General features: G+C 30.9%; 1 protein-coding gene across 2 annotated transcripts in view; it reads right to left on the bottom strand.

The window, feature by feature from the left end:
* The window catches only part of ADK (adenosine kinase), a 414,549-nt gene that overhangs the window by 348,659 nt on the left and 48,351 nt on the right, over window positions 1–17,539 (bottom strand). For both annotated transcript variants that reach the window (XM_010963146.3, XM_045522789.2), the window contains exon 3: window positions 15,310–15,363. In XM_010963146.3, the coding sequence (XP_010961448.1) occupies window positions 15,310–15,363 (54 nt within the window). The remainder of the gene's footprint in view (window positions 1–15,309; window positions 15,364–17,539) is intronic.

Here is a 17,539-nt window from a genome sequence, read left to right as displayed (position 1 = left end):
AAATAAAGTCAATCCAAATGTTGGAGGAAAAAACAGAAAGATTTTGTTCTCTTCTAAGAAACTTAAATTGGTAATATTTAGGGAATAATGAGAAGCATCTAATTGTATCTTAGGCACCTATTTGATTTTCTTAAAGGAGCCTGTTATTAAATTTGATGACATTCATAAAGACAGTTATAAAAACAAGTCTGCTTATTAGCCAACAACCTTGTAGCAAAACCAAGAACAACCAAAACTATTTATTGGGAATAAACCCACATATTGGTAAAATGTACATATAAATATGTGAATTGAAAAACATAGATATTCTGCAAACTATCTTTTAAAATAGTCTTCAGTTATTCACAAATATTTAAAAACCATCTCCCATGTGCCAGGCACTGGGGGTAGAAATATGAATAAAATGTGAACCCTATGATCAAAGTATTTAGTCTGGAAGGAAGATAAACAAAGAATAAATAAATAAAAGTAGTAGGGAGAGTAGTTATTCACATATTAGGCATCCTGGAATTGTCTATATGCATTATTATTACTTAATCCTCACAATAATTCTATATTTATCATTCTCATAATTTAGATGAAGAAACATTTAAGGAATAAGTAACTAACCCAAAGTCACACAACTAGTAAGGGTCAAAACTAATCCTGGTCTATCTGATGGTTTACACCAAACTAATCCCAGAGTACAGGTAGGCTATGCAATAGAGAATGATATCCTGAAGAATTCATAGCTGTGTTAAGCCTTAAGAGATGAGGAGGAGTTAGTCCAGTAGGATAAAGGAAGTTCCATGGTTTTCTTTTTAAAATGTTCTGCCTATTTAAAAACACCTACCACAGCCACTGCTGACCCATAGGGTCAAGTCATTCCAAAGTATAGTACGTGTACCACTGATCATACTTGAGACAAGATTTTTTTAACCTCTTATTTTGAAATAATTTCAAACATAACAAAAACTGAAAGAACTATACAAATAACACTTGCATACTCTTCACCTACATTTACTTAATATTAATATCATGCCAGAATTTGACCTCTCTCTCCCTAATTTATATAAATATATATATAACTATTTATTATTCATAGTTATCACTGAACCATGTGAGTACATTGCAGACATCAACATCCTTTACTCCCAAATACTTGACTGTGTTATTTACTAAAAACAAGACTACTGTTTTTCATAACCACAGTACATTTATTAATTCAGAATATTGACAGTGCTACAATACCATTATTTAATGTACAGTCCATATTCAATTCTGCCAACCGCCCCAACGTCCTTTATAATATTTCCTTCTTTCCTCCCAGGATATAATCCAGGATCACGCATTACATTTAGTTTTTATATTTCTTTGGTTTCTCTGCAAATTTCCCAGTCCTTTATCTTTCGTAACAAGTGACTCTTGAGTACCGGCCAGCTTTTTGTAGGAATACTACACATGTGATATTCTTTCCTCAGTGCATCATATCAAGAAACAAATGATGTCAACTTGTATGTGAGACAATTTTAAGTGGCAAACATTTTTCACCTTAATAGTAATATATTCAAATAAATCAATAAATGTGCAAATAAATGTGTAAAATTCAGGATTTCACTGATATAAGATGAGGCTAATCTTTTCCAGTTAATATAAAGAAAAATTTAAATAAACAATTTAGGTACTAACATTGGGAAGTGCTCCTATACACGTGATACACAACACAAAACAAATTCGAAATGACATGGACTTAAGCAGCCATTAATAATTAGAGGAAAAACAAAAACTATTAGGACTCCTAGCAAAGTACATATATAGCAATACAAACTGCTTACTAATAAAAGAAACAACAGTACTATTTCAAGGCATAATATATGCTTTAAAGATAATGATGGTGGTCAGAAGGTACAAATTTACAGTTATAAAATAAATAAGTCCTGGGGATATAATATATAGCATGGTAATTATAGTTAGTAATACTGTATTGTCCAGTTGTCCCTTGGACAACATGGGTCTGAACTGCATTGGTCCACTATGCATTACAATACTATACAATTCAAGGTTGATTGAAATTACAGATAGAGAATTGCAAATACAGAGGAATCATATGTGCAGACTAAATTTTAAGTGGATTTTCCACCATGTGGAGGGTGCATGTCCCTAATCCCCTGCTGTTGTTCAGGGGTCAACTGTATATGTGAAAGTTGCTGAGAGAGTAGATTTTAAAGATCTGTGATTATGTGTGCTGATGGATATTAACTAGACTTATTGTGGTGACCATTTTACAATATAAACATATATCAAATCATTATCTTGTACACCTGAAATTAATACAATGTTATATGTCAAATATATACCACTTTTTAAAAAAGATAATGAAGGATATTGTTATATTAAAATAGTTCAGTTCTATTCTTTCAAACAATTCTGATAGCAAATTCAAAGTCAACAAATATAAAAAAAAATTATCCTTGACGTTCTTTGTATCATCATAATGCATCTCCATGTTTGTGTAAGCAATATTATACTTTAACATAATAAATATGTTTAGAATTAACAAAAGGTTCAAAGATAATTATCCTTCAAAATTGTTTAAAAGCCAACTCATGCATCATCCTAACAACGTCCCTCAATCCTACTTAGAAGAGAGTATAGTTATTTTTTGAATTGAAAGAGCATATATAATTTAGTTCTTTCCTATCTTGATATTATGTTTTAGTCCCTAGCTTTAAAGTTGACATCAGTTTACTCATTTTTCTAAATTCCATCTTGGAAGCCAGTCACATTTCCCTGTCCTCATTTCAGTAGGGAAAACATCCTTGAAGAGCTAATTACACAATTTAATACTTAAATATAAAATCTGGGAAAGAAAAGAGAGAAAGGAGAAAAAGTAGTTTTCCCACAAAGGGAAACTGGTGATAGGACTTGATAATAAAGGACTTTCCTACAAGAACATAAATTTATGGAAACTGTGTATATGAAGCATATTTTCTACATTTCTTTGTTGAATTTTTTGTTGAATTCAATTTAAAAGGAAATGAATCATTCTAGCATGCATAAATGATGTCTTTCTGCGAGACTGAAAAAAAAAAGAAAATTCCCTTAATGACCATTTTCTCATTCAAGACTGAAAAAATTCTTTAAAAAAGATAATTTCAAATATGATAGATGGAAAATCAGTTAAACTTCCAAAAAAAATTCTTTTTTCAAATTTTCTAACAGGTTTCTTCTATATTCTCTGGTCTTACCCAGCACATACTTATAGACCTAGAAATCACAAGTGTCTCTGGCCTTCAGAAACAAAAAAGCATTTAAACTGGGTAGAGGTATAGCTCAGTGGTAGAGTGCATGCTTAGTATGTATGAGGTCCTGGGTTCAATTCTCAGTACCTGCATTAAAAAAAAAATTTAATAAAAAATTAAAAAAAAATTTTTAAGCATTAAAGTAGTAAGAATATTTGAGGAAGATGGTTTCTCTTCGTATATGCTACTAAAATTTAGTATATTCATGTGAGACATTTTTATAAAGGTAACATTTTCACAAGAGAAAACACTTGGAAGTGTTTTTTATAAGAGAAAGTTTAAATCTGTTCTAGATAGACAAAGTTTCAATCACTTTGCTAAATGCTTGAAAAAATTAAGTTGCAATCTTAATGAAGTTCTACAGAGGGAGCTAGCATCACAAGAAATAAATTTATAACACACAGAGCTTCAAGAAAAGACCTAGTCTGTTGGAAATGTTGGATTTCTATTCATCAACATTAAGCTCAGATTATCCTCTAAGGTTTTATACCTGAGCCATCAGCCAACCAAAAAACCCACAGTATTACCTACAAACTATGGCATTTTTCTAGTCATATTAAAACTAATGAAATAAAACATCTATCACAAAGTTTGTGGGTGAGAAGGGATGAATTGGGAGTTCGAGATTTGCAGAACTAACTACCATATATAAAATAGATAAACAAGTTTACACTGTACAGCACAGGGAACTATATTTAATATCTCATAGTAGCCTACAATGAAAAATAATAAATGAATATATATGTATGACTGAAATACTATGCTATACACCAGAAATTGACGACATTGTAAACTGATTATACGTCAACTGAAAAAAAAAAAATCAAAAGAAAAAAAACCCAAAATAAGTCTGTGAAGTAAATGTTTGTTTTAAATAAATCATTCTTCTAAAAAATTTGTTTTAATATTCTTTTTCCTAAGTCACTAAATTTAGCTAAAGTAAAAAGCAATACAAAAGATCTGAAATAAAATTGCAGTCTTTTCTACTATAAAACAGGCTATGGAATCTCTCCAAGCCTCAGTTCCCTGTAAAATGGGAATAATTATATCTACCTCAGAGGCTTACTATGAGGATTAAATTAGAGCATAAAAGTAATTAAAATTTTTTAAATCCTCTTTAACACATAAGTGTTATTTCAACACTTCCAAAAAGAAACCATTAATTAGTTAGTAGAGAAAATGTTTTCAAGAATTAGAATAGCTGCTAATATTAAGCCATAAAAGTTCCCCCAAACTCCTAAATTTATATAGTTCCCAAAAAATCTGACTCAATATTTACGGGAATATAGACCATGTTGGCACACCCCTGAAATTATTTTTCAGATAGATATTTGTCATAGCTTCACTTTCAAAATATTCTTGTCTGTTGTAGACCAAGATGAAAAAAGAATTCAACATATTAGCAGTTTCTACTCTCTCTATCCCACGTTGACCCTAAAAAAATTCACGTCATAGATATTACATAGTACAATACTGTCAAGTAAATTATTTATAGCAAAAGATCAATGCAGTACACTTGGACTGAAAAGCCCTAGTTAAAGCTTCAGGAAACAGCTTACCCTTCCCCCTGAAAATAGAGGTAGAAAGCAAAAAAGGCCATTATCATTTTCTTCTGAACAATTTTATGCCAGAAACTCAAAAAACTACATTCAAAGGGATTATGGAAATAGACCAAAAAAGAAGCACCTAGTTAAAGAAATCATTTACTTAATGGATAGTAATAAAATAGCAAAGCATTAATCTAACCCCACAATGATATATGACAGACAGCTCCTCTAAGAGCAAGAGGGTTTTCATGAGCATCATCATACTCACAAAAACCTACATCACAATTGACCTTTACGGTTCTTTGTAGTTCAAAACTTTTCCATATATATAATTTCATCTAATCCTCATTAAATCTAACAAGATAAAGTGAAATTATCACTATTTTACAGTAAGGATGTTAAATGCAGGAGATTAAGTGATTAATCCAAGTGTAGTAGTTTTATACTGTGTCAACTAAAACTACATTTCCCAGAATTTCCTTCCCTATGTGATTTCAGGTTAGTATTAGCAACAAGAGAAATCTGTATACAATTTGTGAGATGCACATGAAGCAGCAGCCATTTCACTATAAAGGGTAGTTACTGGTAAGCAGCAGTGAAAAACAGACAGAAAGGTACAGGGCGGAGTTCCAATTTGTCCTACTTTATCCCCACTCCACCTCCAGCTCATCTTTCAAACCAAGTCCAAGCCCATCACCAAATGCTCTATTGAAAACTGCAAGAGCCAACAACCCACCAGCTCCCTTCCCAGTTCATTTCAGCAGCTAGACATGCTTAGCTGCTTCTTGAAAGCTCCAATTCATTAACCTACACAAGGACTGGTTAGTGACATTTCTCTAATCCTTTTGGACCTTTACTTCCCTAGTTTTCCCGACAATGAATAAGGTTCTTATTTCTTAATACTCATACTGGAATTGAATCTTAACTGATACACCAAGGTTACAGTCTATGGCAAAACTCATACATAAACTAAGTTTCTTCTAATGCTAAGTCCAGGGCACCATAAATGTCTTCAAAAGCAGCAGGTGGCAATTTAGGATAAATCCTTTAAGGCTTGAAAGATTTTACCACTAATAACATACAATTTTCATTCATCTATCATTCATGCATGAATATAAGACCAAGCTTAATACTAAAATTATCTGTTGTAATGAGTTCTTCTCATTTATGACAGGGTTAATAATTTTCTCTTAAACAATAAACATTTACACAAATCTTTCAGAAGTTTCACAATCCAGATATAACAACAGGTAAGAAGAAACTATGAAATTCTAGAATTTTAAAGTGAGAGCACAGTTCACCCAAAAGGGTGAAATCTGGTCACAGATTAGTTGAGAACCATCTGTGCTTGACTGAAAAGAATTCAATCAATCCTAGCTTGGGATTCTTACAGAAGTCATCTGATGGTATTAGTTTAAAAAAAGGAGCATAGAATTTGAACACACATTTAGTATTTATTCCTGGAGGCACAGCTTCCTGAGCACAAATGGTGAATGTTATTATACAGAGTTTTTTAAAGATCAATTTAAAAAGCAACATAGTAAACAGTTACTTTATAAAGATCATGATTATCCATAAAAAAATCAATTAAAAAATGTTCCCTATGTAAGAGGCATTTGTAGTTTAGGATAAAATGTCTAAAGAAAGGATTAGACATGGATTAAAACAATTTAAAAAATCAAAGAAGACTGTTGTCCTGGAGAAAGGAATCCTAGTGAACAAAGATGAGGAAAATTCTCAATGTTCAAACAAATGAGAAGTATAAAATAAAAAAATATTTAATTTATTTCACATAATATGTGGTTGTAAAAGGTATGACATTAACTAAACTAAATAATAAGTATAAATTTGACTTATTTCAGAAGCATCTCAAAAAGCTTTTAGAATCAAGTTGGCTGAATTTGTATTATAACCTCTCCTTGGAAGAATGAGAAGTGCCTTGCATTTGAAATTTAGGTATACACAGTATTTATTTGATTGACTCTCCTCAACTCATGCGAAGAGTCTGAGGTAGTTTCTAAAACCATAATACTGTGAAATTAACCAGCTATTGAGTCTGGATAGCTAATGATTTCATTATAATCAGTTACTGAATCTTGCAATGGGTATCAAGCCCTTTTATTTAAAAAAAAATTATTGTATACTTAGGGAGCTGCTTGGTGTGATAGAAAAAGCACTTAAATGGGAAGCAGGAGACTTGGATTCTGGTTCAGCACTGTCATTAAATATCAGTGTAACTCACAGCAAGTCAGTTTGTTATGTGGATCTCATTCAATTCATTATAAATCATGGATAATTAGTTCCAGGGTTCATTTCTAGAATCTAACTTCTATAATTTAAAATATGTAAAAGAAAGTGGGACCTGAGAAAGGGACAATAAAAATGTTCATGATATTTAAAATACTGCAGCTTATTTGTGAATACTGAAAAAATAGTATCCATTAACCTTATTGATGGTCCTAGATAGTCTTTATTTCAGTTTTGACTTTTCACTTGCCAGGGTTTTTTTTCTCTAAGGCATTAAGCAAATACATTTGCCATGAACAAAAAATATCAGCTTTACAGGCAATCAGTTCTTATATTACTCTTACAAAACAGTATTGATCATTTTCAAAGAATTACTAAACCACAACAACAGTAATGAATTTAAAAGCATATCAGATGTTACTCATTGTCTCTAAGGGCTCTGAACATGTTTTTAAACATGCCACTTAAATACTTAAAAATCTCCCCTGCTGGTTTAAAAATTGGGAATTATTCTTTAAGAGATTATAATATTTTACACCAAACCAAAGATTAAGGTTTAACAGTGTCCTTTCCAATACTCTTGCTTCATACCTCTTACATAATTCATATTCTCCTATTTCATCATAATACTAAACAGATAAAAACTTCAGTATAATTATTACAAGATAAAACTTTTAACTTCAAGGCATAATTGACAAAATAATTCAATTTTTGACATAAGAAACAGTCATTAAGGAGAATTCATTCAATAATAAAAGGGAAAATATGCTTTAGAACAGCAAACACTACTTGTAAAATTTCAGCCTTTATCTTGGCAGCTATCTTGAAAAGCCAAGTAAATAAAAGAGAATCTCTTTTTTTAAAAATAGCTTTCCCCATGCTTTCTATAGCACAGCAAACTGAAAAAAATTCTCATCTATGAAGTTACTTCTATCTATGTTAAGTGGCATGGATACTTTTAAATGTACTTATATTTGCCTTTGGAATTTGTCTCTTACTCCACCCAGCTTTTTTTCCTTATCTGAATCTTTATGATCTAATCTTAGTGTTCTATTCAGTGTGACACAAAATTTAGATATTCATAAATGAAAACAAAAGGGTTCTATCTTCTATAGCTTGCAGATATGTCTAACAATAAGAAACCCTATTACAAAATCTCCAGTTATGAAACTGTTTTGAAATATGAAATAATATTAAACAGAAGAGTAAGACTCATTTATAAAGTCAGTATCCTTCCTTTCAATAGTGCCTGGCATAATGACTGGTAAGCAGCTGAAAAAAAATTATTCAATGAAATAGTGATATTTTTCTAATTTATTTTAAATTATTCCACTTAAAAAAACAAAAACTCTGATTGAGAAAAATCTATAGACTAATAAAACCAGTTCATTACTGGACCACATAGAGAGTAAAGTATCAATTCCGAAGTTTTGGGTTAATCAGATACAATTTTAATTTATTCACCTTCCCTAGTTAAAATCACCCCCCAGAATCTTCAGTACATTCTCAACTAATCCATGACCAGAGTTCAGAAAACAGGAACTTGAGAAAAACGATTATGCTTAAAAAAGCAAGTGTCATTTTCATTGCTGATCAATCTTCCCTGTTTTCTTGCATGTCAGTCTTCCCCAGATAGGGAAATAACAAGAATATCCGTGAAACCTTAGTGATTAAGTGTATATGGAATCTGAATCACAATTAGGCAACGAAGAATATTTTAAATATAAGTATAGCTAATACTGTAGCACAGGGAACTATATTCAATTTCTTGTAATATATGGAAAAGAATCTGAAAAATATATATATGTATGTATACATATAACTGAATCGCTTTGCTGTACACATGAAACAACACTGTAAATCAACTACATTTCAATAAAATTAAAAAAAAACAAAAAACAAAAAAAGTTAATATTTACCACATAAAGTAACATCAAAATAATTAAAGTTAAGATTGTACTCTCCTGGGGGAGGGTACAGTTCAATGGTAGAGTGTGTAGAGGGTGTGCTTAGCATGCACAAGGTCCTGAGTTCAATCCCCAATATCTCCATTAAAAAATAAATAAATAAATAAATAAATAAATCCTAATTCCCTCCCCCCCAAAAGAACAAACCAAAAAATAAATAAATATAATAAAATAAATAAAAAAGACTGTACTCTCCAATACATATACAAAGAATTGAGGTACCTTTTTTTTTTTTTGCTTTTTTTTTTAAGTGTGTTTTATACCACCATTCAGAAAAATGACAAAAATTCAAAATATGTTAATCCTAAGTATCTTAGCAGGATTGGGAGTAAAACCTAAATCTTTATATACAGCTTAGATATGTGTTTTCTGAGTTATATATGGAGGACTTGTACCAAAATTATGTCATTTTTTGAACGCCATAGCAGGCATGAAGTACTAAAGATACAAGAACAAATGAGATATCTTTCCTTGAGTGTGTAGCAGTCAGGAGAAGAATATAAATTAATTACTATGAACAAAAATCATAAAACTTTTAAGTTATATTTTTCTATGCATTAAGTATCATTTGTGGGAATGCAAGGTCATTCAATTATTCAAGTATTTGCTAAGTCTCTGTTATATAAAAGACAATCTTTTTTTTTTTTGGTAGCTTTCAATGGAGTAGGAAAGATACAACATCAATAACTTCATTCAAAACTTTCTACTTTATATTATGCTTTTACGTTTCTTGAGGTACATTTTAAAAAACCCGGCTAATGTGATGATGCCAACGCATTTTTACAGTATCATGATGAATCAAGATTATCTTCAGCAGATTAGAATTAAGAAGTAATAATAATGTTTTATGAGATTAAAGCATGGTATTATTAATTGGATAATTACTGTTGTTTATATCTACACCTCATATGATATTTTTAAAAGCTTCATCTTGAGCACAAAGAGATCTTGTCTATTTAAAGTGTAAAGACACAAATGAGATTATTTATGAGCAGCTTTCATGAAGGGCTGGTGAATTTGTTTTAATTAATATCCTGCTTTGATGGTGGAACATTCAATTGAGAGTGTTCTTTAGTGTATAGGTTAAAAACTACAAGGCAGAGAGTCAGCAGCCAAAAGAATTAAGATAATCAATGCCAAATCAATCAAGCATATACTCACAATTATAAGATCCTTATTACATAAGCACTAGTTATTACGAAAGAATTCGTAGCTCACAGCAAAAAAAAAAAAAAACTGTGACAATGAATAAACGTATGTTCATGTATAACCGAAAAATTGTGCTCTACACTGGAATTTGACACACAATGTAAAATGACTATAACTCAATAAAAAAAAGTTTAAAAAAAAGAAAGAATTCATGTTATACCAGAAAAAAAAATTAAATTGTGTCCTCTCAACCTTTAGATCATTATGTTTGCTAACTTAGTTTACCAATTATGATTATAAAGTTGAAAAAGTTCATCTTGTAATAGATAAGCATACTAAATTACCAATTTAAGTTTAGGGAATTTAGAATTTCTTTCATTGCATTCTTTTTTCTGGTTATAGAATAACACAATCCATTAAAGACTTTAAATACACACAAAAGTACAAAGAAGGAAAAAAATTTCACCTATAACCCCATCATCCACAAAACTACTATTCTACTACAATTCTCTTCTAGAATATGTACAAGGAAGCTTTTCAACTACCTAAATGTCACAATATTAAATATCTTCCTAAAAACATTTTAATAATTGCATAATAGTCCTCAGAGTTAATTTACTTAATTGCACTGGAAAAAGAGAATGGGTCATTTAAGATTAATCCAGTGGTAGGGCACTTGATTTTAAAATGGTTGACGAAATTTATGTTTTCTATAAAATGAGTACACATTAAGTATTAAGATGTAAGTCATACAGCTCCTAGTAAGATTCTGGACTCCTTTCCAACATATTTTTTAATTGAAATAAAGTAAGCAAAACAAAAGGTAACCTAGAAAAGATGTAAATTGTTAATGTAAGTAATGACAAAAGAAAAAGTCTCACCTGAAAATCTACTCCAATCAATAAAATTTACTTTTCCTGTCATAATGCCATACAACTTTTTTCCAGAGCACTTCCATTAGATTAAAAATTTGAGCTATTAACCTACCATCATACTACATACCTTAAAGAGTTTCTCTAATAATCATGACAGATTTGAGCTAAGTATCTACCTTTCTTTTCCAGTCTCTGGCATGGCCTATGACATTCATTTTAACCACAGTTAGCAAAGATTAAGGACATCATTCATTTTCCTACACAGTTGAATATGTCTATGTGGCATAAAAATAATAACTGCAATACACTTTTAGTGATGAATGTTAGTTAACTTATAAAAGAATTACTATGTAATATATTCAAAAGGAATAGAAATCTGTAAGAAGAGTAATTTAAAAAGTATGCAACAATCAAATTCAGAGGATGTTCCAAGTGGCCTAAAAAAAAAAAGAAAGAAAATTCTGGAAATTTACACTCAGCCAGAATATTTTACACCTGATACTGTTAACAAGATAGGATCGCCCTACCAAAGGTCTGTTATGGTATATCCAGAAGAGCTATTAGGCACTGTGAGAAGAAAAGATCATCTATTCAAACTTAATACACTTTATGTGAAAATATAATTTGAAACCCTCAAATTTTAGTTTCTAAATTCATAGTCATAAAGCAAGGCTGGTATTAAAATTCATTTAGCCAAACAACATGCAAAACTTTCTCACTAAAAAATACAAAGCACTGCTGAGAAAAATTAAAGAAGGACTAAGTATTGTTAAGGTGTCAGTTCTCTCCCAGATAGATTCAACATCTCCATGATAATCCCAAAAGATTTTTCCTGAGGAAATTGATAAACTGATTCTAAAATATAGGCCAATATAAAGGATCTAGTACATCCAAAGCCATCTCGTAAATGAAGAACAAAGTTGGAGGATTTATAGTAACTGACTTCAATACTTACTATACTGTATTACTGGCATAAAGAGTGACAAGTAAATCAATGGAACAGAATAAACCCGTATTTCTACAGTTATCTGATTTTCAACAAAGGCACCAAAACAGTTCAATCAACAAGTGAAGTCTATTCAGTAAATGGACCTAAAATAACTAGATATCCATATAGGTAAAGAAAAATGAACCTCAGCGTCTACCTCACACCAAATACAAATACTAATGCATAATAGATCACAGACCTAAACAAAAAAGCTCAAACCATTCACACAGTTTTTAAAGAAAAAAAAAAAATAAGAGTACTGTCATAAACTGAGGATAGGTAAGGGTTTTCTAGACAATCACAGAAAGCAATAAACATACAGGCAAAATTTGATAAATGAGACTCTATAAAAAATTAAAACTTGCTTATCAAAAGATACCAGTAAGAAAAAAGGTAAGACTGGGACTGGAGGAAAAAAAAATTTTTTTAACATACATCTGATAGACTGGTATCCAGAATATATAAGGAATTTCACAACTCATCAATAAAAAGACAAAACAACCCAATTTCTTTCATCAGCAAAAGATCTAAACACTCTTCAAAGAAAATATACATGGCCAATGAACAAATGACAAAGTGCTCAATATCATTAGTCATCATGGAAATATAAAATTAAACCACAATGAGATACCACTACTCATCTACCAGAACAGCAAAAATTAGAAAAACCAACAAATGCCAAAAGATGGTGAGGATGTAGAGCAACTAGAATTCTCATATATTGCTGGTAGGAATGTAAAATGACACTACTAGAAGCAAATCTAGTAGCTCCTTATAGAACTGAATATACTGTTCCCCTTTTGACTCAGCCAAATCAACTCCTGAGTAATTATCCATGAGAAATAAAAACATGTTCACAAAAAGACTTGTACAAAAATATTAATAGCAACTTTATTCATAGTAGCCAAAAACTAAAGGAAACAGCCTAGATGCCCACCACCAATAAGAGAACAGATAAACAATTAATGTTAATCCACAGTAATAAGAAATTATCTGATATGTGCAGTAACATGAACGAATATAAAAAATATTATACTGAGTGAAAGAAGTATTATATAAAACAGAACATACATATGATTCCATTAATAAGAAATTCCAGAACAGGAAAATTTTAACCTATAGTAGAAAAAAATCCTGTAATAATGGTTACCTCTGGGAGGGCAGGAGCAGAGTGACTACAAAAAGGCATAAAGGAATTTCCTAGAGTGACAGTAATGTTCTATATCTTGACAGAGGACTGAGTTACAAACATTTATGCATTCATCAAGACTCAGCAAATATGCACTTAAGATATGTGCATTTCACTGTATGAAAACTTTATATGTAAAGATAAAAAACTCTTAAAATACTGAACTCTAGTTGGTGGTATGCATGTTGAAATATTTATGGGGAAACACTGATGTCTGCAGTTTACTTTTAAATGCATTCAAAAACCAAATGAAGTGATGGACAGACAAAAGAATGAACAGACAGGTGATAAAGTATAGTAAAATGTTAATGATAAAATCTAGGTTATGAATATATGGATTATGGATTATGAATATATGGATCCTATTTAAAATTTTTCATAATAAAATGTAAGAAAAAAAATCAGTCTACCCATAAGGGTGAACTATATCACAGACAGCTAAAGAAACTGTAAATGAATTAACACATTAATATGAGTTACATATTAAATAAAATGAAAATATTCATATTATTGCAGTTTTTCAGTATTTTTAATATTGGTCACAGTTTAGAAGGCCCAAAGGAAACTCTAGGTTGACTAATTACCTAATTCCCAAACCAAAAAAAGTTGTTACCAGGCTTATAAGTAATAAGCAATCAACCAATGGTCCAGTGACAATCACCTACCCTCACTGACCATACTTGGCAATAAAGAAACTGTATAAATTATCTGGACAATATATTTGAGAACCCATTACGGAGAGTATAATCCAATGAAGACAGAACAAATATAAAAATACTGATGAAAGGCCAGCATAACAATGGGATGTAAGAACTGTAAGAACTCTTAAAGAAATCCTTCCTCTGCACATCAAGCCTACCATTTTATGATTAACACTTATTACAATCTCTTCAATAAGAGAGAAGAAAGAAAATATAATTTGGAAAATATTCAGGACAGAGTTTTTAAAAAGCAGCTTAAAAAGTACTTGGAAAAATCATTACTTAATCTTAAAAATAAAATAACAGTCTTGAAGCACTCTATCTACAAAAAAAAAGTTATTCTCCATACACAACTGAGGATTATATTAAACTAAACCATGAGAGCATTGAATCAGAAGTTAAAATATTGTTAACATAAGGGAATGTCAAACATTAGGGAAACTTCCAAGGAAGTTTGTAAAATTCACCAATGTATTTATAAACAGGATAGAACCTTAATTATTATCAAGAACAAGGGTGGTCCAATGTGAAGGTATAGTCAGCCTCAAATTCCTAATTCTTAATTCTAGAATATTATCTGACATTAGGTATTTGCATAATAATTAAGGTTATCAGAACTTTCTTATTGCTCTGTGATAGAAAAAACCTAGACTATTAGAAAATAAAAGCATATATATTTTGTGGGGGGCTTCCCTCTTTGGACAATCTTATGATACTGCAAAGCAAGAAGATGAATTTTTGCAAGTCCCAAATCTATAATTTTTAACCAAAAACCTCATAGTTCCTGTGAGGTAGTAATATTTTTAGATACTACCATAGGGCAGAAAATTAGCAACAGAGATGTCCCAGAATCCTGTGTACAGTTACTTTTATCTGAATAATAGAACCCTAAGAACATTAAATTTTTAAAAAGAAACAAAATTTCACTCACATTTAAAACTTTATATTTAAAGTGTTTTACCTTGTGCTAAACATAGTTAGGCATTTACTTTTTCATAAGGCAACAAAAGAAAGAAAATTATATTTCTCCATCTTAAGCATAAGGTGAAAGTCCACTGAGCAAGAACCAAAATTAACAATGACAATTTAACACTTTATCTAGGGAAAGAAAATGAAATGACAAATTTCCCAAAATACCCTTAGTCTACATGATGGAATACAATACTACACATTTTAATGTGCACACAGGAACAATTATTTCCCATGTTAACCTTATGTAGTATAAATTATCCTAATCCTATTAGGATTAAGATCATAGTATTTATTACATCTTTACATTTTATACTTTTTGAAATTTTTTAAATTATACATATCAACGCCATAGACAGAGTAAATTATGTACAATCTAGGGTTCAATGCACTCACAGTTCCTTGTGTTTGTCTTCAGCCAAGATTTGGTCATTTGGTTTAAGAGAATACCTATAACACAGAAACAGAAATATGCTGGTCATATAAACATGTAAGTATGTTTGCCTCATAGACATCTGATTGTGGTATCAATATACAGTCAGTTTACCCCTATCAAATAAGCATTATTACATGGTTAACAGGTCTGTCTTAATTGATAAAATATTAAAAAATGCTCAACTTCTCTGATGCTCTATTAGTCACTTCTATAGACACCATCTCAAGAGCTGAAGCTGGATCAACTTGACCATGCTTTGAAAACATTAGGTATCTTCAATATTCTTCTGTAGTGAAATCATCTGTAATGTTCTAATCATCCAGCAGTTCAAAACTGAAGAAACTACTACAATGTTAATAATTTAAGAATTCACAAAACAATATGCAGTTATTCATTTGTTAAATACATAGTAAACTTACTAGGTAGTGTGACACAGGAGGAAAAATATATTCTGGAGTTCTCGACTAAATCATTGACTAGCTTAATGATCATAGGCAATTATTTCACCTCTTTAAGTCTAAGTTTCCCTGGCTGTAAAATAGAAGCTACCATAACTATCAGAACAAAGATCTTCCAATAACATATATTTATACTGCTGAAGATAAAACAGACTTTCTGAGGAGTACAGAGAAATAGATAAACAACAAAAGACAGGGCTTCAGTTTCCACTTGCATTTATCCCTTTTCTAAAACTAATCTGTCGGACAATGGATCAGAGAGGTCCAGGGTCCAAGCGGAGAAGTCATCTAAATTCTCTTTTCTTGGGGGGAGAGTATAGCTCAGTGGTACAGTGCATGCTTGGCATGCACAAGGTTCTGAGTTCAATCCCCAGTACCTTTACTAAAATAAATAAACCTAATTACTCCCTCCCCCCAAAATTTAATATATTAATAAATTCTCTTTTCTTGACTCCCCTTCTACAAATGCCTTTACTCACTTTATAAAAAGAGTGGCAAACCTCTCACTCATCCTGAATGGAACTGTACTGCATTACCTGGGTATAAAAACCTCTGAAGTATTAAACAAGGAATGATTCATAATATTTTGTCTGAAAACCCTTCCTTACTTAAAGTATGACAAATTGACTATAGGGTTTCCTGTTTTATACATTGTTACTATAAAGAATGACGCTAGAAATTAAAAAGGAGGAATTGTGATATGACATTCCAGTTTCAGATATATTATGGAATGGGGCAGAAGCTGGTCACAATTTTCACTTAAAAAGTTTATCATTTCCATCCCACGTTCATCGTTAAAGAAGATGTTGCTTTTCAGGGAGAACCTGCTGAAGCAAAGCTAAGCGAGTTTCTAAAAATGAACAAGAAAGACAGTGTCAATTTATTTCTTCCAAGCAACATACTTAAACAAGGCTCCCTGCCTTCCATTTATCTACCAAGGAGAAGATGATTGTCACAGGAATACAATGAAATTATTTATTTGAATTGAAAAATAAAGCCAGACTTTTTCTATCAGAAATTAAAACTGATTGGTTTGACAATGAAAAGCAGTTTTGCCAACAAGATTCCAAGGCAGACAATGGCTTTAAACTGAACAAATGGCTTTCGCTAAAACATGTTTAAAGGACTTGATAAAAATATTTTATCAAAAGAACACATTTTTGACATAGGTATATCGAAATAAACAATATTTAACTTCTCTCAGCACCTCCTAAAATGCTGAAGTAAAAGCATGCCTATTAAGTAAAACACTAACAGATATAATTACTAGTTATTTAAGAAGACTTAATAAAGCTTTTTTGGTATACTTCCCAGAATTGCAAGTCTCTAATGACTCTAATAACTGGCAAGTCAAGTGGTTTCTATTATTTGCTTCCAACAAAACTCAAGGACCTAATCAAATTATCAGCTGGCAGATAAATAAAAATAATTTTTGATGATAAATCATTTGATGCTAGAAGAGTTCAAATAATTGAGTGACAACTGCTGAAACAAAACTCTGTCTGTTATCAATTAATTATGTGAACAGATCTCTCAGCACTTATACCACTAAAAGAAAGAGGCAATAAAATTGATGTTGAACATGGTCTTATTGCAGCACTGAGTATTATTTATGCACAAAGGTTGAATTAATTGAAAAAAATTAAAGATCAGCTCCACCCATCTCATTAAAAGATGCAAGTCCAATAACTTAATTTTCTTGTGTATAATAATGATTTAACAACATTTTAAC

The sequence above is a fragment of the Camelus bactrianus genome, chromosome 11, assembly GCF_048773025.1.
Source record: "Camelus bactrianus isolate YW-2024 breed Bactrian camel chromosome 11, ASM4877302v1, whole genome shotgun sequence".
Classification (NCBI taxonomy): domain Eukaryota; kingdom Metazoa; phylum Chordata; class Mammalia; order Artiodactyla; family Camelidae; genus Camelus; species Camelus bactrianus.
The sequence above is the reverse complement of the archived record's forward strand: the minus strand, read 5'-3'. Positions and strand labels throughout refer to the sequence as shown.